This window comes from Aegilops tauschii, chromosome 1, assembly GCF_002575655.3.
Source record: "Aegilops tauschii subsp. strangulata cultivar AL8/78 chromosome 1, Aet v6.0, whole genome shotgun sequence".
NCBI lineage: Eukaryota > Viridiplantae > Streptophyta > Magnoliopsida > Poales > Poaceae > Aegilops > Aegilops tauschii.
In genome coordinates this window covers 50,644,415-50,670,131 of record NC_053035.3, presented here as the reverse complement: position 1 = coordinate 50,670,131, position 25,717 = coordinate 50,644,415, and the positions used below count along the sequence as shown (strand labels likewise).

The 25,717-nt window shown below is 49.0% G+C and overlaps 1 protein-coding gene across 1 annotated transcript; it reads right to left on the bottom strand.

Annotated features, from left to right (window-relative positions):
* Nucleotides 1-24,458: 24,458 nt before the first annotated feature.
* On the bottom strand, nt 24,459-25,202 carry LOC109776088 (uncharacterized). Its single transcript, XM_020334765.4, has 2 exons — nt 24,806-25,202; nt 24,459-24,664 (listed from the first exon to the last, which is right to left on the bottom strand). The coding sequence occupies exons 1-2, from the start codon at nt 25,101-25,103 to the stop codon at nt 24,639-24,641; spliced, it is 324 nt and encodes a 107-aa protein (XP_020190354.1). The 5' UTR covers nt 25,104-25,202; the 3' UTR covers nt 24,459-24,638.
* Nucleotides 25,203-25,717: the final 515 nt, after the last annotated feature.

The window sequence follows — 25,717 nt, the reverse complement described above, 5'->3', positions numbered from 1 at the left end:
TGTGGCGGAGCGACAGGGCAGGTTGAGACCACCTAGGAGAGAGGTGGGCCTGGCCCTGGTCGGCGTTCGCGGATACTTAACACGCTTAACGAGATCTTGGTATTTGATCTGAGTCTGGCCATTTGGTCTATACGCACTAACCATCTACGCGGGAGTAGTTATGGGTATCCCGGCATCGTGGTATCAGCCGAAGCTCTTTTGACGTCAGCGACTGAGTGGCGCGCGCCGCATTGGACCGTAAGCTCGCGCTTGTATTAAGGGGGCTAGGTCTGCTTCCGGTCGCGTACGCAACGTGCAGGTGTGCATAGGGCGATGGGCCCAGACCCCTGCGCGCATAGGGTTTAGACCGGCATGCTGACCTCTCTGTTGAGCCTAGGTGGGGCTGCGACGTGTTGATCTTACGAGGCCGGGCATGACCCAGAAAAGTGTGTCCGGCCAAATGGGATCGAGCGTGTTGGGTTATGTGGTGCGCCCCTGCAGGGAAGTTTATCTATTCGAATAGCCGTGTCCCTCGGTAAAAGGACGACCCGGAGTTGTACCTTGACCTTATGACAACTAGAACTGGATACTTAATAAAACACACCCTTCCAAGTGCCAGATACAACCCAGTGATCGCTCTCTAACAGGGCGACGAGGAGGGGATCGCCGGGTAGGATTATGCTATGCGATGCTACTTGGAGGACTTCAATCTACTCTCTTCTACATGCTGCAAGATGGAGGCTGCTAGAAGCGTAGTCTTCGACAGGATTAGCTATCCCCCTCTTATTCTGGCATTCTGCAGTTCAGTCCACTGATATGGCCCTTTACACATATACCCATGCATATGTAGTGTAGCTCCTTGCTTGCGAGTACTTTGGATGAGTACTCACGGTTGCTTTTCTCCCTCTTTTCTCTTTTCTATACCTGATTGTCGCAACCAGATACTGGAGTCCAGGAGCTAGAGATCCCGAGGATGATTCTACATGGAGTTCGGCTTCGAGGAGTAGTTAGGAGGTCCCAGGCAGGAGGCCTTGCCTCTTCGATCGTTGCTACTTTTGTGCTAGCCTTCTTAAGGAAAACTTGTTTAACTTATGTCTGTACTCAGATATTGTTGCTTCCGCTGACTCGTCTGTGATCGAGCACTTGTATTCGAGCCCTCGAGGCCCCTGGCTTGTATTATGATGCTTGTATGACTTATTTATGTTTTAGAGTTGTGTTGTGATATCTTCCCGTGAGTCCCTGATGTTGATCGTACACATTTGCGTGCATGATTAGTGTACGGTCAAATTGGGGGCGTCACAAGTTGGTATCAGAGCCAACTGCGTGTAGGAATCCCCCTTTCCAACTCCTTGGCCGAAGTTGAGTCTAGTCAGTGAAAACTGTTTTACTAACATGGTTGTGTGGCTTACGGGCCCACGTCGCCATTGGGTGGTAGTAGGATCTTTTATTCCTCAACCTATACTCTGGGACTCTGACATCTCTTCTATTCGGGTTAATTGAATTTTGCTAAATCTGACATTAGGATCTCGTTATCACTTTCACCCGGAGAGCCCCTTATTACTGATGATCGTCTGTTGCACGTGAAGACCCTGAAGATACTCTCCGCTGATAACCCGAGAACTTGTGTTCATCGCTTTTGCAATCCCCTTTCAACGATAAACTCCTATGGATAACCACGTATACTCGCCACACATACAATGTTTCCCAGTTGATCTGTTATTACAAGATACCCCGAAATTCTCTCTGTTGTTCCGAGAATCCTTTGAGCTTACTGCCGTGCTGTTCTTTGTCACCTGAATACCCCTACGGATAATTCTCGCACTTACCGAGTATCCGCTCATCCCCAGTTGATTCAAGTATTCCACAATAGTCTTCAAAATACTATTCGATCTTCCGAAAATCCTCAGGAGCCTATTGCTCTTGAAATTCTTGTTTGCTTGCATTATGATTAATCCCATAAGTCTCGTAATCTTATTGGCATCTCTTGTCATTCTCATTTTGAGTCCGTTGATTCAATTTGTTGCGAATGCTCGCAATCCTCAATATATCCTAGAATTCATCCTTCCGGCTCAGATGTCATTTGAACAGGAGCTGGTTCTCGACTAATCAAATTACTGTCGATTGTACCCCTAAGCCTACTCAACTTATCCATCCTTGATCAGAGCGTAGCTTCTGACCCCCTGACCACACACATCACTATGTATAAGTTCCAACAGCTCGGATGCCCTCTCGCAACTCTTTGCGAAAGGAGACTTAGTCATCTTGCCGAGCAAGCATGATTCACATGTCTCGAACGACCCGAAGTCGGACGAAGTTAGGAGCCCATCATCATGGAGCTTCTTCATGCGTTTCAGACTAATGTGTCCAAGCCGGCAATGCCAGAAGTATGTCGGATTTATCTCATTAGGCTTATGCCTCTTGACATTCACGTTATAGATCGGTTCCTGTTCTAGATTCAATATAAATAGCCCATCAACAATGGGTGCATAGCCGTGGAACATACCATTCAAATAAAACGAACAACCATTGTCCTTTAAATTGAATTCATAACCCTGACTCATCAAACATGAGGCAGAAATAATGTTCCGACTAAGTGTAGGAATGTAATAACAATTATTCAATTCCAAAATAAATCTAGAAGGAAGCTGGAGCTGCATCGTGTCGACCTCCAATGCAGCAACTCTTGCTTTGTTGCCGACCCTGATGTCAATCTCCCCTTGTGCCACACGCCTAGTTCTTACCAGCCCCTGCATCGAGTTGCAAATATGAACAACCGATCCGGTATCAAATACCCAAGAGCTACTAGGTATGTCAGCAAGGTAAATGTCTATAACATATGCAACAAGTGTACCTTTGCCTGAAGAAGCATTTCCGGCCTTCTTGCCATGCTCTACAAGCCACTTGCTACAGTTCCTCTTCCAATGACCAGTTTCCTTGCAATGGTAGCAAATGGTCTTCGAGTCCGGCCCAGACTTTGGCGCAGCGGCGGAGGTTACCGTCTCCGTGCCCTTTGCCTTAGCCTTCTTCTTAGACCAACTCTTCTTGAACTTAGCCGATTTCTATACCATCAACACTTGATGCGTGCCTTCCTTAATATCCTGCTCTGCCACTTTGAGCATCCCATGCAATTCAGTGAGCTTCTTATCCATGCCATGCATATGATAGTTCGAGATGAACGTCCCATAGCTGGGCGGAAGAGAACCCAGAACTGCATCAGTAGCCACCTCATCCAAGAGCGGGAAGCCCAACCGATCCAAAGCTTGCACATATCCGATCATCTTGATCACATGTGGGCTCAGTGGATCACCTTCCTTCAGCTTGCAATCCATCAAGGATCGCCAGACGTTGAACCTTCCGGTCCTAGCCTATGTCTGAAACATGCTCTTGAGACTGTCGATCATATCGTAAGCCTCAACATTTTCAAAATGTTGTTGCAAATCGGGCTCCATACAAGCCAGCATTAGACAACTGATCTCCGTTGATTCATCAACGAGTTTTTGGTAGGCATTCTTAGCTGTGGCACTAGCATTATCGGCAGGTTCCTCTGGAAGTGGATCCTCTAGAACATGTTCCTTTTTATCATGCTTGAGAACAATTCTCAGATTTCTATACCAGGTGGTAAAGTTTGTTCCATTCAGTTTATCCTTTTCCAGAATTGATTTCAATGCAAAGTTGGGTTGAGCAGGTGGTGCCATTGATCTGCAACAGAAAATATGCAATCACTAAGCAATGTGTTTATGTAGAGTAATTCAAGCCTAAACAGAAATACTCCCACTGAAGTTGGCATCCCTCCGCAAACTCTCAGTGATTCAGGATCTGACTAGCACATGCGACTAGTGAGCTTTAGCATCACTGCTAGACAACATGCCTATCCGGTAAGCAACTACTTGCTAATCGTATCTCTATACGACTCCTGTCGGTCGGGAAGGTATCTCATACCCCGGCCCCAAACCTTCTTTGCCACAAGGCCCAAAACCATTTTGATAGCATTGTCAAGTTAACCGGATGCAGTGCATGTCCGTGTCCGACACGAACCCTTCAGTTCAAGGACACCCTGCAGCACCTCAATTTTATGAGCCCACTACTAGACGTACTTGACGTGCGAAGGTGCAACATCGGGGATGGCAATTCGCTTGATCTTTCTACCATTCTAACATGCATAGAAAACAAGAAGCATAACAATACAAATAAACATATATTGTGAAATAGTATGACTCCTTCATGGATGTTCTTCCAGGTCGACTCCGACTCCGATGACCATCTAGGAACTCCATCTTGTTTGTCACGCCCGGACGCCAAGCCACCAACCTGATTTCTATTATCCAACTACTACAACTAGTAATGAATTTTACATAGAGTCACAAGTCGACACGCGGGTCGTTATACAATATAATGACAACACTTTGGCTCCTGTCGGCTGACTAACATGACGCGCAGGCCATGTATAAATTACACACATGCATCACATACACATGAGCCATACTATTCACATCAAACCTGCAAAACAAAGTTATGCATAGAATCGCATTCTACCGGTTTGTGTGTCGGGTACGAAATACAAGGCGCTACGCACACGGCGGTCCCGCTAGCCGGTTAGCGGGCGGGGTTCGAAGGAGCAGCGGGGTGTGGGCAGCGCCCGACGTTTTCGAAAATCACAGATCACATCTAAACTCCGATCACACCGAATTCTCTGATCTGACCGATCTCATCGATCATCGCGAATCCGATTCGGATTTACGTTTCACTGTTAACCCCGATGGCGGATAACCGACCGGTAGGGGTAGATCGTGTCACGACCTCATCGATCCCGATTGACAGAAAACATAGCCTCATCGATCCCCATGTGCAGTTGATCTCATCAACCGTGCACATAGCCGATCTTATCAATGACAACAGATCTCATTTGTCGCCTCCACATATCTAATATGCATACGATCTGAAACCAAATCCTATAGCAGAGGCTCTGATACCACTGTTGGGTTCTACGGTAGGGTGCGTCGACTGCAAATTAAAATTTTCCTACGCGCAAAACAACCAAGAACATGCTACGGGAGATGGATCACAGTTTGTTACCACTAGACGCGCAGTGTCGTGCAGCGGAAGAAGAGTTGGGGCAGCGCGTCCGCGTGGATCGTCTCCTCCTCGTGCGATCTCCCTCGAACTGTCGGTCGTCCGATCCCACGTACAAGTTCACCGGAGCGGCGCAGGTGCACCACCTCTAACGGTATCCGTGCGTGCAGGAGGAACGTCATGCGGCAGACTGCTAGGTCCGAGCACACAACCGGCGGCGAGTGGAGGTGTGTATTCACAACGCATGCAAACCCTAGTGACAGCGCCGAAGCGATCAACTCCATGAGTGTGCCGCACCTCCACTATATATAGGCATCCGTCGCGGGCTCACCACTTGGGCCTCGCACGAACCCTAAAGCCCATAAGTCTACTCGGCCACAATCCGAATACAGCTCGGATCACATCCGACCAGTGTCCTCGGATCCGACCTCGTATGTTCGTTCCCTTAAGCGCGTGACCCCTTAGGTTCAAGTCGGCTTGGTCGCAGTTCGGATCACCTCCGAACTACACGGTTGGTAGCGGCCTCTAGCAAGGCATGCCGAACACCAAGCAGACTATGAAGCTGGTTAGGCGAACCTGTACATCATACTTCCATTCCTTTTGCCACACGATATATGTTGTCGGGCTCAAGGCGAGTCTGCCATCCTTGTGCTAGCCCGACCTCTTTCCCGTTCCAGTGATGCCGACCACTATCCGGATTATCTCATAATCCTTGTCGCATGGCCATGCTTATCCTGGTCGGATCACACGAGGGGCCCAGAGTATATATCTCCTGATCGGAGGGGCAAATCCCATCTTGCTCGACCATGTCTCGCAGCATGGGTCTGGACAAGCCTGAAACCTACCTTTGTAACTACCTGATACGTCTCCAACGTATCTATAATTTTTTATTGTTCCATGCTATATTATATTCTGTTTTGTACATTATTGGGCTTTATTATACACTTTTATATTGTTTTTTGGACTAACCTATTAACCGGAGGCCCAGCCCATAATTGTTGTTTTTTGCCTATTTTAGAGTTTCGCAGAAAAAGAATATCAAATGGAGTCCAAACGGAATGAAACCTTCGGGAACGTGATTTTCGGAACGAACGTGATCCAGAGGACTTGGACCCCACGTCAAGACTTCAACCAGGAGGCCACGAGGTAGGGGGCGCGCCTACCCCCCCCCCCCCCCCAGGCGCGCCCTCCACCCTCGTGGGCCCCCTATTGCTCCATCGACGTACTCCTTCCTCCTATATGTACCTACGTACCCCCAAACTACCAGATATGGAGCCAAAAACCTAATTCCACCGCCGCAACCTTCTGTACCCATGAGATCCCATCTTGGGGCCTGTTTCGGAGCTCCGCCGGAGGGGGCATGATCACGGAGGGCTTCTACATCAACACCATAGCCTCTCCGATGATGTGTGAGTAGTTTACCTCAGACCTTCGAGTCCATAGTTATTATCTAGATGGCTTCTTCTCTCTTTTTGGATCTCAATACAATGTTCTCCCCCTCTCTCATGGAGATCTATTCGATGTAATCTTCTTTTGCGGTGTGTTTGTTGAGACCGATGAATTGTGGGTTTATGATCAAGTTTATCTATGAACAATATTTGAATCTTCTGAATTATTTTATGTATGATTGGTTATCTTTGCAAGTCTCTTCGAATTTTCAGTTTGGTTTGGCCTACTAGATTGATCTTTCTTGCAATGGGAGAAGTGCTTAGCTTTGGGTTCAATCTTGCGGTGTCCTTTCCCAGTGACAGTAGGGGCAGCAAGGCACGTATTGTATGCCATCGAGGATAACAAGATGGGGTTTATATCATATTGCATGAGTTTATCCCTCTACATCATGTCATCTTGCTTAAAGCGTTACTCTGTTCTTATGAACTTAATACTCTAGATGCATGCTGGATAGCGGTCGATGTGTGGAGTAATAGTAGTAGATGCAGGCAGGAGTCGGTCTACTTGTCTCGGACGTGATGCCTATATACATGATCATACCTAGATATTCTCATAACTATGCTCAATTCTGTCAATTTCTCAACAGTAATTTGTTCACCCACCGTAAATACTTATGCTCTCGAGAGAAGCCACTAGTGAAACCTATGGCCCCCGGGTCTATTTTCCATCATATTAATCTTCCAACACTTAGCTATTTCCGTTGCTTTTTATTTTGCTTTTATTTTACTTTGCATCTTTATCATAAAATTACCAAAAATATTATCCTATTATATCTATCAGATCTCACTCTCGTAAGTGACCGTGTAGGGATTGACAACCCCTTATCGCGTTGGTTGCGAGGATTTATTTGTTTGTGTAGGTGCGAGGGACTCGTGCATGGCCTCCTACTGGATTGATACCTTGGTTCTCAAAAACTGAGGGAAATACTTACGCTACTTTGCTGCATCGCCATTTCCTCTTCAAGGGAAAACCAACGCAGTACTCAAGAGGTAGCACTACTTAGTCACGGAATAGCGTTTGGTCGGCCCAAAGCAAGTCTGTCACCATCCCGAGTACATGTGTCAGCTCAGGTCTTAGGACATAGAACGTATGTTGTACTAGAGACTCACAGATGACATATCGCTGCGTCTCATAGTTGGGTCTGTCCGACTCGGACCTTATCTCGACTCGGATCCGACTACGTCGAATCCGACCAGACCTTTCCAAGTCCATATTATCCGGTTAGCATCCAATGCTCCATGGCTAGTGAGACCAAGCCATCGACCGTGTCATATGCTAGTCTAGTCGGCTGCGCGTCCACACAGCCCTTTCGACTAGGGACCTTTTAGGACAGTCATCATACAATGCATAGTCCCACAAACAAGTCACGTACGTGCTGATACACATCATTGATAATGTCCAAGGACTATCTTTATTCATAAACACATAGGAAATATCATCATACATGATTGCCTCTAGGGCATATCTCCAACACTGGTTACTAGTGCCGTCGCATCCTGGAGGGCGGTGGGCCAGAAGAAACCTTGCCGGCAAGGGCCCTCGACCCTATGTGGGAGCCACATATGCCTCCATGTATCTCCGCCAACAGCTCCAGTCCTTCCTCCCGGGGAATGCACTTCAATTTCACACCGTTCGGCCATTCCTGTAAAGGACGTCATCGACGAACTGATACATCACAGACCGACGGGCTACTTTCTCCGCTTCTTCCTGTTCCTCAGGAAGCTCCCCTGTTTGGAGAATCGGACGGTATGTTGTGCCCATGCCAGAGCCTGGGGCTTGACGGCAAGGACCAAAGGCATTCCCTCTGCCATGGGAGCGGCCGTCTCTACGACTAGAGCTTGACGCCCTGCCAGAGTCGGCTGCCCCTTGGTAGGCTCAGTATCCACGGCAACATCCTTGCCGGCGGCCCCGGGGGCTCGGCAGGAAAGTACTTGCCGGGGCCTGATTTCCTCCGCTTGTTCTACTCTGTCGATGGTTCAACGGATGGTTGAGTTAACCGAAGCACAAAGGTACCTGGTTCCACAGGTAATTTGAAGGCAGCGCGCTTTGACAGGTGGTCGGTAGGGAGCTATACAATTTCACCCGTGGGTGGGGCTGGCTACGCTTGCTACATTGGATCAAATATACGTGTCCTACGCTAGGCGGAATCGTTGTTTCACTCCTCCAAGCGCAGTGCCATTTGGTTCTTCCTTCTTTCACGTCCATCCGCGAACGATTTGGATTTGTCGGTTTGTCAAGGCAGAACCAGGGCCCTTCCATGTCGTTCTCCACCCGGGGAATGTGCTCCGCTTGTATACCATCAAAGTGCTCCTTCAGCTTCCTCACCTCATATACGTAGGCCTCCATCAACAGGCTCTGATAATCTTTGTTGACTTGCCTGACGACAAGCTGTGAATCACCCCTGGCGATGAGCTTCTTAACCCCGAGGTCTGCCGCGATCCTGAGACCGGCTAGCAACCCCTTGTATTCAGCAGTGTTGTTTGTGGACATCTCCCTGGGGAAGTGCATCTGGATTACATACTTGAGGTGCTCTCCGGTGGGTGCGACAAACAGCACACCAGCACCGGCGCCTTGCAGCGAGAAATCCCCGTCAAAGTGCATGATCCAGTTGCGACTTGCCTCCTTGCCGGGGAGAGTGGTCTCCTGGATCTCTTCGTCGAGCGTTGAGGTCCATTCCGCAATGAACTCCGCCAAGACTCTGCTCTGGATTGTCAAAGTACTTTCAAACTTCAAACCAAAGCTTGACAGCTCCAAGGCCCACTCCACAATCCTCCCGGTTGCGTCCGGGTTATGCAGTTTCCGTTGCAACGGGAGGCGGGTGACGACGGTGATTTCATGTGCCTGGAAGTAATGACGCAGCTTCCTCGAGGCCGAAGAGCAATTTCTGCACACCGGAGTACCATGACCTAGCCCCCTGCAAGAGGGAGCTGACAAAGTAAACCAGGTGCTGCATCATCTTCTTCCTCTGCACCACTTCATTTGGTTGCACGGGACCTGTCCCGATGGCGTCATACTCTGCCGAGGGCCTTGCCTTGCCGGCGCCAGGCCCTGCCGGGGGAATCTCTGGCTCGCCATCCGCCAGCCCCGCCGTTGCCACTGCCTCTTCATCGACCTCCCTCTGTGCTACTACCGCGGCGCTGACCACTTGATTCGTTGCCGCTAGATACAGCAGCAATGACTGTTGTGGTTTAGGCGCAACTAGTATCGGTGTAGAGGAGAGGTATTTCTTCAAATAATGCAGCGCTCCTCAGCCTCTGGGGTCCACTCCATTGGGCCTGCCTTTTTCAAGATTTTGAAAAAGGGAAGGGCACGCTCAGCAGACTTGGAGATGAATCTGCTCATGGCGGCAACGCAGCCAGTGAGACGACGCACATCCTTGATCCGCTTGGGCGCCTCGATCTGCTCAATAGCCTTGATCTTGTCTGGATTTGCCTCGATCCCACGCTGTGACATGAAGAACCCGAGAAGTTTGCCGGACGGAACACCAAAGACACACTTCTCAGGGTTCAACTTGAGGTTGATCTTGCGCAGGTTGGCAAACGTCTCTTCTAAGTCTTGCACAAGAGTTGCCTTGTCCTTGGTTTTGACCACTATGTCATCCATATAAGCTTCCATATTTCTATGTTGCTGGGGCTCAAAACCAATTTGGACTGCTCTTGCAAACATTGAGCCAGCACTCTTCAACCCGAAAGGCATCCGTAAAAAGCAATACGTACCACATGGGGTGATGAATGTTGTCTTCTCTTCGTCTTCTCTTGTCATGAAGATCTGGTGGTAGCCCGAGCAGGCGTCGAGGAATGATAACAGATCACACCCGGCCATGGAGTTAATAATCTGGTCAATGCGCGGCAACGGGAAGGGGTCCTTGGGACAAGCTTTATTGATATCTGTGTAGTCGATACACAACCTCCACTTCCCGTTTGCCTTGCGCACCACCGCCGGATTGGCCAACCATGTCGGATGGAGCACTCCTCTCACCAAGCCTGCCGCTTCCAACTTCCTGATCTCCTCTGTGATGAACTCCTGCCGTTCCAAAGCTTGCTCCCGTGCCATCCTCCTTGACGGACACCTTCTTAGTCTCTGGCGGTGCAACTCTGGATTTCTTGCTCTTGCCGGTGGAGTTCTCTGGCACGTCCTCGACGGTAGCACAACACTCCGAAGAGGTGCGCTTGCCGAAGTGGGTGCGAGAGGTCTTGCCGGTCTTCTTCTTCCCTCCCGGGGCTCCAGCGGCAGGAGCAAGTGCCTCGGTGGCAGCTGCTGCAACTGCTTCCCGGTAGAGTAGGTCGGCGCAGATCAGCGCATCCTTCTTGTTGCAGGGAACGGTGATGATGGTCATCGGCCCAGGCATCTTCAGTGTGTTGTAGGCGTAATGTGACGCCGCCATGAACTTGGCTAGTGTCGGGCGGCCGAGGATCCCGTTGTAGGGCAAGGGGATCTTGGCTGCATCAAAGACAATCCTCTCCGTCCTGTAGTTCAACTCGCTTCCAAACGTCACAGGCAGCGTGACCTTACCCTTCGGCTAGCCCCTTCCCGGGTTGACCCCTTGAAACGTGCCCGTCTCCTCGAGGTCTCCATCAGGAATTTGCAGCCTTTTGATCACAACGGGTGAGATCAAGTTCAGACCGGCCCCGCCGTCGACCAGCATCTTGTTCACCTTGAGGTTGTGTATCGTTGGCGAAACCAACAACGGCAAACACCCGACCGCAGTTGTGCGATCAGGGTGGTCCTTGGTGTCAAAGATGATAGGCGTGCTGTACCACTTCAGTGGCTTCTGAGCGTCGAACGACGGCTCCGCTGCTGTGATATCACGCGCCCACTGCTTCAGCTGGCGGTGAGAAGTATGCAGCGAGGTTCCACCATCGACGCACATGGCCTCTGTTGCCTTCTGGAACTCATGCTCACCGGACTCGTCGTCCTCGTCATGATCATCGTCTTCCTGCTTCTTGCCGCGGCCCCGAGAGTGCCTCTCTTGCTGATTATCCTTGCCGCGGCAGCCTCCTTGGCCGCCGCGCTTCTTGCCGGATCCTTCGGCACCATCCTAACCCTTCTCCTTCTCCCGCCTCTCTGTTGGAAATATGCCCTAGAGGCAATAATAAAATGGTTATTATTATATTTCCTTGTTCATGATAATTGTCTATTGTTCATGCTTTAATTGTGTTATCCGCAAATCGTAATACATGTGTGAATACATAGGCCATAACATGTCCCTAGTGAGCCTCTAGTTGACTAGCTCGCTGATCAATAGATGGTTATGGTTTCCTGACCATGGACATTGGATGTCATTGATAACGGGATCACATCATTAGGAGAATGATGTGATGGACAAGACCCAATCCTAAGCATAGCACTAGATCGTGTAGTTCATTTGCTAAAGCTTTTCTAATGTCAAGTATCATTTCCTTAGACCATGAGATTGTGCAACTCCCGAATACCGTAGGAATGCTTTGGGTGTACCAAACGTCACAACGTAACTGGGTGGCTACAAAGGTGCACTACAGGTATCTCCAAAAGTGTCTGTTGGGTTGGCTCGGATCGAGACTGGGATTTGTCACTCCGTATGACGGAGAGGTATCTCTAGGCCCACTCGGTATTGCATCATCATAATGAGCTCAATGTGACTAAGTAGTTAGTCACGGGATCATGCATTACGGAACGAGTAAAGTGACTTGCCGGTAACGAGATTGAACGAGGTATTGGGATACCGACGATCGAATCTCGGGCAAGTAAAGTACCGATTGACAAAGGGAATTGTATACGGGATTGCTTGAATCCTCGACATCGTGGTTCATCCGATGAGATCATCATGGAACATGTGGGAGCCAACATGGGTATCCAGATCCCGCTGTTTGTTATTGGCTAGAGAGGTGTCTCGGTCATGTCTGCATGATTCCCGAACCCGTAGGGTCTACACACTTAAGGTTCGATGACGCTATGGTTATAAGAAAGGTTTGTATGTGATTACTGAATGTTGTTCGGTGTCCCAGAAGAGATCCCGGACATCACGAGGAGTTCTGGAATGGTCCCGAGGTAAAGATTTATATATGGGAAGTCACCATACGGTCACCGGAAATATTCGGGGGTATACCAGTATTGTACCGGGACCACCGGTGGGGTTCCGGGGGTCCACCGGGAGGGTCCACCTGCCCCAGAGGGCCTTATGGGCTGTAGGTGGAAGGGAACCAGCCCTTAGTGGGCTGGGCGCCAACCCCCCTAGGGCTCATGCGCCTAGGGTTTGGGGGGAACCCTAAAGGGGGGCGCCCCCCTTGCTTGGGGGGCAAGCTCCCTCCCCCCTTGGCCGCCGCTCCCCCTCTAGATCTCATCTAGAGGGGCCGGCCCCCTTCCCCCTTCTCCATATAAATAGAGGGGTGAGGGGAGGGCTGCAGTACCACATCCAAGGCGCAGCCCCTCCCCTCCCCAACACCTCTCCTCCTCCGCGTGTACTTGGCGAAGCCCTGCCGGAGAACTGTCACTCCACCACCACCACGCCGTCGTGCTGCTGTTGGAGCCTTCTTCCTCAACCTCTCCCTCCTCCTTGCTGGATCAAGGCATGGGAGACGTCACCGCTCCGTACGTGTGTTGAACGCGGAGGTGCCGTCCGTTCGGCGCTTGGATCATCGGTGATTTGGATCACGACGAGTACGACTCCATCAACCCCGTTCTCTTGAACGCTTCCGCTCGCGATCTACAAGGGTATGTAGATGCACTCCTCCCCTCTCATTGCTAGTAAACTCCATAGATTGATCTTGGTGATGCGTAGAAAATTTTAATTTCTGCTACGATACCCAACAGTGGCATCATGAGCTAGGTCTATGCGTAGTTTCTATGCACGAGTAGAACACAAGTTGTTGTGGGCGTCGATTTTGTCAATTTACTTGCCGTTACTAGTCTTATCTTGATTCGGCGGCATCGTGGGATGAAGCAGCCCGGACCGACCTTACACGTACGCTTACGTGAGACAGGTTCCACCGACTGACATGCACTAGTTGCATAAGGTGGCTAGCGGGCGTCTGTCTCTCCCACTTTAGTCGGATCGGATTTGATGAAAAGGGTCCTTATGAAGGGTAAATAGAAATTGGCATATCATGTTGTGGTTTTGGCGTAGGTAAGAATCGTTCTTGCTAGAAACCTATAGCATTCACGTAAAAGTTTGCAACAACAATTAGAGGACGTCTAACTTGTTTTTGCAGCAAGTGTCATGTGATGTGATATGGCCAGAAGGATGTGATGAATGATATAGGTGATGTATGAGATTGATCATGTTCTTGTAATAGGAATCACGACTTGCATGTCGATGAGTATGACAACCGGCAGGAACCATAGGAGTTGTCTTAATTTATTTATGACCTGCGTGTCAACTGGAACGTCATGTAATTACTTTACTTTATTGCTAACCGTTAGCCATAGTAGTAGAAGTAATAGTTGGCGAGACAACTTCATGAAGACACGATGATGGAGATCATGATGATGGAGATCATGGTGTCATGCCGGTGACGATGATGAACATGGCGCCGCGAAGATGGAGATCAAAAGGAGCAAAATGATATTGGCCATATCATGTCACTATTTGATTGCATGTGATGTTTATCATGTTTTACATCTTATTTGCTTAGAACGACGGTAGCATAAATAAGAAGATCCCTCGCTAAAATTTTAAGAAAGTGTTCCCCCTAACTGTGCACCGTTGCGAAGGTTCGTTGTTCCGAAGCACCACGTGATGATCGGGTGTGATAGGTTCTAACGTTCGCATACAACGGGTGTAAGCCAGATTTACACATGCAATACACTTAGGTTGACTTGACGAGCCTAGCATGTACAGACATGGCCTCGGAACACAAGAGACCGAAAGGTCGAACATGAGTCGTATAGCAGATACGATCAACATGAAGATGTTCACCGATGATGACTAGTCCGTCTCACGTGATGATCGGACACGGCCTAGTTGACTCGGATCATGTATCACTTAGATGACTAGAGGGATGTCTGTCTAAGTGGGAGTTCGTTAATAATTTGATTAGATGAACTTAATTATCATGAACTTAGTCTGAAAACCTTTACAATATGTCTTGTGGATCAAATGGCCCATGCTAATGTTGCCCTCAACTTCAACGCATTCCTAGAGAAAACCAAGCTGAAAGACGATGGTAGCAACTACACGGACTAGGTCCGTAACCTGAGGATTATCCTCATAGCTGCCAAGAAAGCATATGTCCTTGAAGCACCGCTAGGTGATGCACCTGTTTTCCCAGCAACTCAAGACGTTCTGAACGCCTGGTAGTCACGTAGTGATGATTACTCCCTGGTTCAGTGCGGCATGCTTTACAGCTTAGAACCGGGGCTCCAAAAGCGTTTTGAGCAGCACGGAGCATATGAGATGTTCCAAGAGCTGAAAATGGTTTTCCAAGCTCATGCCCGGGTCGAGAGATATGAAGTCTCCGACAAGTTCTACAGTTGTAAGATGGAAGAGAATAGTTCCGTGAGCGAACACATACTCAAAATGTCTGGGTTGCACAACCGCTTGTCTCAGCTGGGAGTTAATCTCCCGGATGACGCGGTCGTTGACAGAATCCTTCAGTCGCTCCCACCTAGCTACAAGAGCTTTGTGATGAACTTCAATATGCAGGGGATGGAAAAGACCATTCCTGAGGTATATTCAATGCTGAAATCAGCGGAGGTGGAGATCAAAAAGGAACATCAAGTGTTGATGGTGAATAACACCACTAAGTTCAAGAAAGGCAAGGGTAAGAAGAACTTCAAGAAAGACGGCAAGGGAGTTGCCGCGCCCGGTAAGCAAGCTGCCAGGAAGAAGACAAAGAATGCACCCAAGCCTGAGACTGGGTGCTTTTATTGCAAGGGAAACGGTCACTGGAAGCGGAACTGCCCCAAGTACTTAGCGGATAAGAAGGCCGGCAATACCAAAGGTATATGTGATATACATGTTATAGATGTGTACCTAACCAGCGCTCGTAGTAGCTCCTGGGTATTTGATACCGGTGCGGTTGCTCATATTTGTAACTCAAAGCAGGAGCTGCGGAATAAGCGGAGACTGGCGAAGGACGAGGTGACGATGCGCGTCGGGAATGGTTCCAAGGTCGATGTGATCGCCGTCGGCATGCTACCTCTACATTTACCTACAGGACTAGTTTTAAACCTCAATAATTGTTATTTAGTGCCAGCTTTGAGCATGAACATTGTATCTGGATCTCGTTTAATTCGAGATGGCTACTCATTTAAATCCGAGAATAATGGTTGTTCTATTTATATGAGAGATATGTTTTATGGTCATGCCCCGTTGGTCAATGGTTTATTCTTAATGAATCTCGAACGTGATGTTACACATATTCATAGTGTGAATGCCAAGAAATGTAAGGTTGATAATGATAGTCCCACATACTTGTGGCACTGCCGTCTTGGTCACATTGGTGTCAAACGCATGAAGAAACTCCATGAAGATGGACTTTTGGAGTCTCTTGATTATGAATCATTTGACACATGCGAACCATGCCTCATGGGCAAAATGACCAAGACTCCGTTCTCCGGAACAGTGGAGCGAGCAACCAACTTATTGGAAATCATACATACTGATGTGTGCGGTCTAATGAGCGTTGAGGCTCGCGGTGGATATCGTTATGTTCTCACTCTCACTGATGACTTGAGTAGATATGGGTATGTCTACTTAATGAAACACAAGTCTGAGACCTTTGAAAAGTTCAAGGAATTTTAGAGTGAGGTTGAGAATCAACGTGACAGGAAAATAAAGTTCTTACGATCAGATCGTGGAGGGGAATATTTGAGTCACGAATTTGGCACACACTTAAGGAAATGTGGAATTGTTTCACAACTCACGCCGCCTGGAACACCTCAGCGTAATGGTGTGTACGAACGTCGTAATCGCACTCTATTGGATATGGTGCGATCTATGATGTCTCTTACCGATCTACCGCTATCATTCTGGGTTATGCTTTAGAGACTGCCGCATTCACTTTAAATAGGGCTCCGTAGAAATCCGTTGAGACGACACCGTATGAATTATGGTTTGGAAAGAAACCTAAGCTGTCGTTTCTTAAAGTTTGGGGATGCGATGCTTATATCAAGAAACTTCAACCTGAAAAGCTCGAACCCAAGTCGGAAAAATGCGTCTTCATAGGATATCCTAAGGAAACCATTGGGTATACCTTCTACCTCAGACCCGAAGGCAAGATCTTCGTTGCCAAGAATGGGTCATTTTTGGAGAAAGAGTTTCTCTCGAAAGAAGTAAGTGGGAGGGAAGTGGAACTTGATGAGATGACCCCTCTCGAACCAGAAAGTAGCGCAGCACAAGAAAAAGTTTATGTGGTGCCTGCACCGACTAGAGAGGAAGTTAATGATGACGATCATGATCAAGTTACCACTGAACTTCGTAGGTCCACAAGGACACGTTCCGCACCAGAGTGGTACGGCAACCCTGTCCTGGAAATCATGTTGTTGGACAACGGTGAACCTTCGAACTATGAAGAAGCAATGGCGGGTCCAGATTCCAACAAATGGCTTGAAGCCATGCAATCCGAGATAGGATTCATGTATGAAAACAAAGTATGGACTTTGACATACTTGCCCGATGATCGGCGAGCGATAGAAAATAAATGGATCTTTAAGAAGAAGACGGACGCGGATGGAAATGTTACCATCTATAAAACTCAACTTGTCGCTAAGGGTTATCGACAAGTTCAAAGAGTTGACTACGATGAGACCTCCTCACCCGTAGCGAAGCTGAAGTCCGTCCGAATCATGTTAGAAATTGCCGCATTCTACGATTATGAAATATGGCAAATGGACGTCAAAACGGCATTCCTTAACGGCTTCCTTAAGGAAGAATTGTATATGAAGCAGCCGGAAGGTTTTGTCGATCCTAAGAATGCTGACAAAGTATGCAAGCTCCAGCGCTCAATCTATGGGTTGGTGCAGGCATCTCGGAGTTGGAACATTCTCTTTGATGAGATGATCAAAGCGTTTGGGTTTACGCAGGCTTATGGAGAAGCCTGTGTTTACAAGAAAGTGAGTGGGAGCTCTGTAGCATTTCTCTTATTATATGTGGATGAGCTACTATTGATGGGAAATGATATAGAATTCTTGGAAAGTATAAAGGCCTACTTGAATAAGTGTTTTTCAATGAAGGACCTTGGAGAAGCTGCTTACATATTAGGCATCAAGATCTATAGAGATAGATCGAGACGCTTCATAGGTCTTTCACAAAGAAAATACCTTGACAAGATATTGAAGAAGTTCAATATGGATCAGTCCAAGAAGGGGTTCTTGCCTGTATTGCAAGGTGTGAGATTGAGCACGGCTCAATGCCCGACCACGACAGAAGATAGAGAAAAGATGAGTGGCGTCCCCTATGCCTCGGCCATAGGGTCTATTATGTATGCCATGCTGTGTACCAGACCTGATGTAAACCTTGTCGTAAGTTTGGTAGGAAGGTACCAAAGTAATCCCGGCATGGAACACTGGACAGTGGTCAAGAACATCCTGAAGTACCTGAAAAGGACTAAGGATATGTTTCTCGTTTATGGAGGTGACGAAGAGCTCGTCGTAAAGGGTTACGTCGATGCTAGCTTCAACACAGATCTGGATGACTCTAAGTCACAAACCGGATACGTGTATATTTTGAATGGTGGGGCAGTCAGCTGGTGCAGTTGCAAGCAAAGCGTCATGGCGGGATCTACATGTGAAGCGGAGTACATGGCAGCCTCGGAGGCAGCACATGAAGCAATCTGGATGAAGGAGTTCATTGCCGACCTAGGAGTTATTCCCAATGCATCGGGGCTGATGACTCTCTTCTGTGACAACACTGGAGCTATTGCCCTTGCCAAGGAGCCCAGGTTTCACAAGAAGACCAGGCACATCAAGCGTCGCTTCAACTCCATTCATGAAAATGTTCAAAATGGAGACATAGATATTTGTAAAGTGCATACGGATTTGAATGTCGCAGATCCGTTGACTAAACCTCTTCCATGAGCGAAACATGATCAACACCAGAACTCTATGGGTGTACGATTCATCACAATACAACTAGATTATTGACTCTAGTGCAAGTGGGAGACTGTTGGAAATATGCCCTAGAGGCAATAATAAAATGGTTATTATTATATTTCCTTGTTCATGATAATTGTCTATTGTTCATGCTTTAATTGTGTTATCCGGAAATCGTAATACATGTGTGAATACATAGACCATAACATGTCCCTAGTGAGCCTCTAGTTGACTAGCTCGCTGATCAATAGATGGTTACGGTTTCCTGACCATGGACATTGGATGTCATTGATAACGGGATCACATCATTAGGAGAATGATGTGATGGACAAGACCCAATCCTAAGCATAGCACTAGATCGTGTAGTTCGTTTGCTAAAGCTTTTCTAATGTCAAGTATCATTTCGTTAGACCATGAGATCATGCAACTCCCGGATACCGTAGGAATGCTTTGGGTGTACCAAACGTCACAACGTAACTGGGTGGCTATAAAGGTGCACTACAGGTATCACCGAAAGTGTCTGTTGGGTTGGCTCCGATCGAGACTGGGATTTGTCACTCCGTATGACGGAGAGGTATCTCTGGGCCCAGTCAGTATTGCATCATCATAATGAGCTCAATGTGACTAAGTAGTTAGTCACGGGATCATGCATTACGGAACGAGTAAAGTGACTTGCCGGTAACGAGATTGAACGAGGTATTGGGATACCGACGATCGAATCTCGGGCAAGTAAAGTACCGATTGACAAAGGGAATTGTATACGGGATTGCTTGAATCCTCGACATCGTGGTTCATCCGATGAGATCATCGTGGAACATGTGGGAGCCAACATGGGTATCCAGATCCCGCTGTTGGTTATTGTCTAGAGAGGTGTCTCGGTCATGTCTGCATGATTCCCGAACCCGTAGGGTCTACACACTTAAGGTTCGATGACACTAGGGTTATAAGGAAGGTTTGTATGTGATTACCGAATGTTGTTCGGAGTCCTGGATGAGATCCCGGATGTCACGAGGAGTTCCGGAATGGTCCAGAGGTAAAGATTTATATATGGGAAGTCACCATACGGTCAGCGGAAATATTCGGGGGTATACCGGTATTGTACCGAGACCACCGGAGGGTTCCGGGGGTCCACCGAGAGGGTCCACCTGCCCCGGAGGTCCTTATGGGCTGTAGGTGGAAGGGAACCAGCCCTTAGTGGGCTGGGCGCCAACCCCCCTAGGGCCCATGCGCCTAGGGTTTGGGGGGAACCCTAAAGGGGGGGCGCCCCCCTTGCTTGGGGGGCAAGCTCCCTCCCCCCTTGGCCGCCGCCCCCCTCTAGATCTCATCTAGAGGGGCCGGCCCCCTCCTCCCTATAAATAGAGGGGTGAGGGGAGGGCTGCAGTACCACATCCAAGGCGCAGCCCCTCCCCTCCCCAACACCTCTCCTCCTCTGCGTGTGCTTGGCGAAGCCCTGCCGGAGAACTGTCACTCCACCACCACCACGCCGTCGTGCTGTTGTTGGAGCCTTCTTCCTCAACCTCTCCCTCCTCCTTGCTGGATCAAGGCGTGGGAGACGTCACCGCTCCATACGTGTGTTGAACGCGGAGGTGCCGTCCGTTCGGCGCTTGGATCATCGGTGATTTGGATCACGACGAGTACGACTCCATCAACCCCGTTCTCTTGAACGCTTCCGCTCGCGATCTACAAGGGTATGTCGATGCACTCCTCCCCTCTCGTTGCTAGTAAACTCCATAGATTGATCTTGGTGATGCGTAGAAAATTTTAATTTCTGCTACGATACCCAACACTCTCATACTCGGCTTTTTGCTTTTCAGCAAGCAGCTCAACTTGCCGGTAGTTCTGGAGGTCGTGGCCCTTGGTGCGGTGGATCTTGCAATACTGCTTGTCAGAGCCCCCTGGCTTGTCGGCAGCCGCCAAGGCCCGGCAAGCGGCGCACGGCAATCTCCTTGTCGGGGTCGTTTGCCTTGGCCTTCTTGGCGGCGCCGGTGTTGTCGGATCCCTCGACGGCAAGCACGGCCTTGCCCTTGCGTTTCCTGTTGCGACGCCGACCCTTCTTCGTTGGGGCGGCGGTGTCCTCGTCGGTAGAGTCGGTTTCCGCGCCGGTGTCTTCGCCGGGGTACTTCCTCCCCCCTTCAGCCCGAGCGCATCTATCGGCCAGAACGTAAAGTTCGGCCACATACTTGACCTTGTTTATCGCCAGCTCTTCACGCATCTTGCGGTTACACACATTCTGATGGAATGCGCTGATCACGGCAGCGGGATGAACATCTGGGATGTTGTATTGCACTCGGCTGAACCTCTGTATGTACTTGCGCATGTTTTCACCTTCCTTCTGGAGAATGATATGCAAATCACTCGCCTGGCCATGAGCTTGGTGGCCTCCAGTGAAGGCACCAACGAACTCATGACACAGGTCCGACCAAGAAGAAATGGAATCTGCCGGCAAGTGCATCAACCAAGACATGACATTGGGTTTCAGGGCCAACGGGAAGTAATTGGCAAGCACCTTATCGTCATGAGCTCCAGCGGCTTGCATCGCGATGGTGTAGATGCCGAGGAACTCTGACGGATGGGTCTTGCCGTTGTACTTCTCGCTGACGTCGGGCTTGAACGTGTGGTGGGACGGCCACTGGAACTGCCGCTGCTCACGGGTAAAGGCTGGGCAGCCCACCTCGTAAGGTAGGCCGCCGGAGCCTCCTGGTGCTGGGTGGTCCATAGCAGGCCCCGCCTGTCTATCTGACTGGTGGCGTGTATCGCGCCGGCGCTCGATGGTGGTTCGAGCGTCTTCATGGGCTCGCTCCCGAAGAACTTGGCGCTGGTCGCGGTGGGTCCGTGGGTCGGACGATGCTATGGAAATACTATCGCAAGCGTCATCATGACGGATCGACACCCGTGGCGGCTGGCGTGGAGGAGGAGAGTGCACCATGGTCGCAGCACCCCCGGCCCCTCCACCGCTGGCGTGTGGTGGCTCGACGGAGCGTCAGCCTGAGGGCCCCATTGGCCATGGCTCGTCTTTGTTGGCGACGCCGACGAGGCTCCAGATGGTGGCTCTCCACTCGTCGAGCTTTTCTGCGGCAGGAGGGAAGTCGAGGAGTAGCTGCGCGCGCGCCAAAGCTTCCGCTGGCGTGGGTGGCGGCGAAAGCTGCGTGGACCGTGGCGCGCTCCGATTTCTAACCACGTTAGAAGGAGCTCTATCACGGCCCGACGGCTGTGCGCCATTTTGGCCAGCACTTCGGCGGGCATGCTGGCCTCCTTCGTCCCGCAAATGATGCACAAGACTCTTCCCACGGCGGCGTCCGGGGTCACCAGCGTGGTGACGCTGCTCGTCGCGCACACCCTGGGAAGAGCGCACTGTGGGCGCTGGTGTAGGCGTCTTGGAGGTCGCCCCGCCGCCCGTGGGTGGCACGGCGCCGCCCCTGGAGGGCCCCGCGCCGTCTGCGCGGGGCCTAGCTCCGTCCTGGGGTTCGGCGACGTGCGGCCCGTCGTCTCGCGCACGAACGATGCCGCTCTCTAGGCTCTGACTGCCAGAGCGATGTTGGTGCTCGTGGGACACGCCTCGGGTTCTGTCCGCGACCGGTCCGCTGCTCGCCCGCACCAGTACGGGCCGTCCGGCTCTGGATGAACCGATCACCGTGATCGTCTTCTTCTTGGGAGCCATGGCGATGAAGAACTGCTAGGCGAACCGCTAGACCGGGTCATCACAACTGCGCCTCCCCCTACCTGGCGCGCCAAAGATGTCGGTGGAAACGACACCTATGGGATCACTGGGATCCCTTCTATGGTTGGCGGGCGCGGGGTTGTGGAAAGAGCGGGTCTGACAGGAAGCACACAGATCGTTTACCCAGGTTCGGGCCGCAAGGATGCGTAAAACCCTAGTCCTGCTTTGGTGGATGTATTGAGTGTTCTTGAGCTAGCTACGGGGTGTGATTTGCCCAAAATATCCGAATCCCCCTCCTGGTCGCCTCGGGCCTCCTTTTATAGGAAAAAGGGGTTGCCACAGTGGCACACAGGAGGTGGAAAGGTCTACAGTGGATGAGTCTATCCTCTGGCCCTGTCGGACAAACGCATTTAATGCGCTGCCGATGTGCCCCTCTCGCTTTATCGGGGACAGAAAGGAAGCACGTCCCAGCTGTCGCCGCCTCGCCTGGCTCTGACACGCGTCCGAGCTGACGAGGCGTTGGGGTGCCACGTTGGCTGGCTGCTGGGCTGGCACGGTGGTGGAGCCTTCACGAAGACTTGCATGCCACCATGCAGGTGCTTGCTGAGTCGGTCGTGGAGGCCGCCCGTCGCCACGCAGGTGCCTGCTCAGCTGGTTGAGCTGGCAGCTGCATGGGGACGGCAGTGGAGCCTTGGCAGATGCGGGCCTGGCCGCGGCCCTGTAAGCGTCTTCGGCAAGGGCCTTGCCGGGGCCCCGGCAAGGGTCTTGCCGCGGCATTGCAGTCTTCTCCGGCAAGCGTCTCGCCGGGGGTCTCGTGGATTTCCTCGGCTAGGATCCCGCCGGGGACCATCGTCTTCTGGTCCTCATCTGATCTCATGTGTTCATGATCTTGACAAAGATCTGCATGCCACCACAGAGGCGCCTCCCAAGCCTTGGTTCCAATGTAGTTGTTGGCGGTGTTTGGAACTCCTGGGCTCAAGGGTGGCTCGCCCTGCTGGTGTTGGGCAAGTTGCCCCGGCAAGGCTCTTGCCGGGGCCGCGGAGGTCGCCCCGGCAAGGGTCTTGCCGGGGGAGTCCACCTTGCCCCTTTGCTCTTTGTGTCTTTGGTCTTGGCGTTGCCTTGTTTGTCTTGTGCTTCAGTTTCCCTCCTGCTTCCCTTCTCTGCCTTGTTAAGTGTGGCCGCGGGCGCGGCTCTGACTACCCGTGCACAAGTAAAGGGTTAAAAGGAGAGCCCCTACTTTTGTACACCGACATGTTCGCAAAAAAAATACTCATGACATGGCCCTTTTTTCTTTTCCTGTTTCTATTTTTCCTTCTTCAAATTAATTCGGGATTTCCAAAAGTTGTCAGTTTTGGATTTTATTGGAGAAATCATAAAATGTTCGTGAATTCATAAAATGTTTAGGAAATAATAAAATGTGCAGTATTTTAAAAAATTGTTCACATTGTTTTTGCGAAATCATAAAATTTTCATGAATTCAAAAAATGCCTGGAAAATTATAAAATGTCCAGTATTTTTAAAAAATGTTTGCATTTATAAAAAAATCAAGATTTTGAAAAAATGTTCGCAAAAAAAATACTCATGATGTTAGAAAAAATGATCATGTATTCAAATCTTATTCGCGAATTTGAAAAAATTGAAATTTTAGAAAATGTTCAAAAAAATCAAACAGATCTGCAAATAACGAACAAAACTTACCTGCTTATATAGAGGTTTTTTTTATATGTAGAGGTTGTTTTATGCTTTAATTTAGTACATGTGAGTCGCGCAAAAAAGGTTTCCATATTCTGCACAGCGTTGAGCCCAAAAAAATTGACAAAACTTCCTACGGATTAGTTTTTGTAAGATGTATGAAAATGACTAAATATCTAATTTGCCTCCATACACATCTATGTTTATTCTGGTACTATAGTTTTACTAGTCAGGGTAGACACCATGACCCTCGGTGAAGGTGAGACACAACATTCATTAGTCTAGCTCAGGTAGGGTCCATCAATACAATATTCTCAGCTAGAAAATATTTTGTTGTTGTGCCTTAGGAAATCAAGTCGTGAAGAGAAAATCACATTTTTAGCTTTTGAAATGACTTTTTAGAAGTTCCTTATCTCATCATGACATGATTCAGACATAGTTTATGAAATCACATTTCAAAGGTCCCGATCTCATCCTGGCATATGTTTCAGACTTTTTTTTAATCTCTACCACATATGCATAATTTGATGGTTTTTCTCCCGTTGCAACGCACGGGCATATTTTCTAGTAGAACCAAAATATGATATATGAACAAACATAATTTAGACAATTTGAGGAGAAGGCTTTATTACTTTCACAAACGTTCTCATACAAAGTGCTTAACATAAACTTTTCTGAGCACAGCCTCGCGAATTACAGATATGAAAGGAGAGCTATTGTGAGGCCAGGCACATGGAATGTAAAAGCCAACGCTTCTCCTCCCACAGCTAAACTAGAGTCACTACGCCAGAGGAGGGAATGTGTAACCTGCAAGACCATTCAATTTGATCCAACATATGATCAGAATAGCACTAAAATCAAAATCGTGTGAATCTGAAGAATAACAAATATCAAAACTGCATGTATGCAATACCAATCATCATAATTCCCTTAATATATTTCACTTACTTCCGCACTTGTAGCCATGTGGGAACGGCTTCTTGCAGAAATTGGCAACGTAGGCAACCTTCTCCATACAATATATCTTCTCTTTCTCCTTGGTGACACCAGCGCAAAGGCATGGGATGTTTGCCTTCTGCCACACGGCGCAGCATGCGTCCGACGGATCTAGCTTCGGGTTTGCTGGCCATTGTTGATACTTAGCACACTCCTTGATCATGGCCCGTCGGTCACCCTCACATTCGTCAGCCGACACGGCTACCGCAATAGTGAGGATGATGAAACATAAGCACATTAGTTTCGCCATGGCTATGTCTTTTGTATCTGCTACACTAGAGCCTTCTCTACCCCTTTGATGTTATAATTGTTTGTGTGGCTTTTCTGTGAATGTGTGGGATACATGACTTCGTTAGCTATGGCTTGGTTTATATAGCCTTGTTTGAGATGATGATATGGGCGCATGCATCAGTTGTATATCTTGAAGATATGGCACCATGTCAAACAATTAATATGTACATTAATTGCACTCTTGAGGCTGCATCATACATTAGTTATATATCTTGAAGATGCGATTTTGTATCAAACAATAAATGTGCACATTAACTCTATATCTACAGGCTATACCTTGAAGATACGAAATAACATCAAACGATGAGTGTGTATAGTAACTTCACATCGACATGTTAGACTACTCACAGTGGGAGTAACATAGGTGGTAACATCACACATATCTAGATAAAATAGATGATATGGCAAGCAATTAATAAAGAAAGAGAGGCATGTAGTAACATAGCTAGTTACTAGTACTATGAGTAACATTACGCACACCAAGGCAAGATGAGTCTATAACCTAATAAATGAAGTGTTGCATGACACCACACAAATGTTACTCCCCATTGTAGAGGTAGTAACATAGACTAG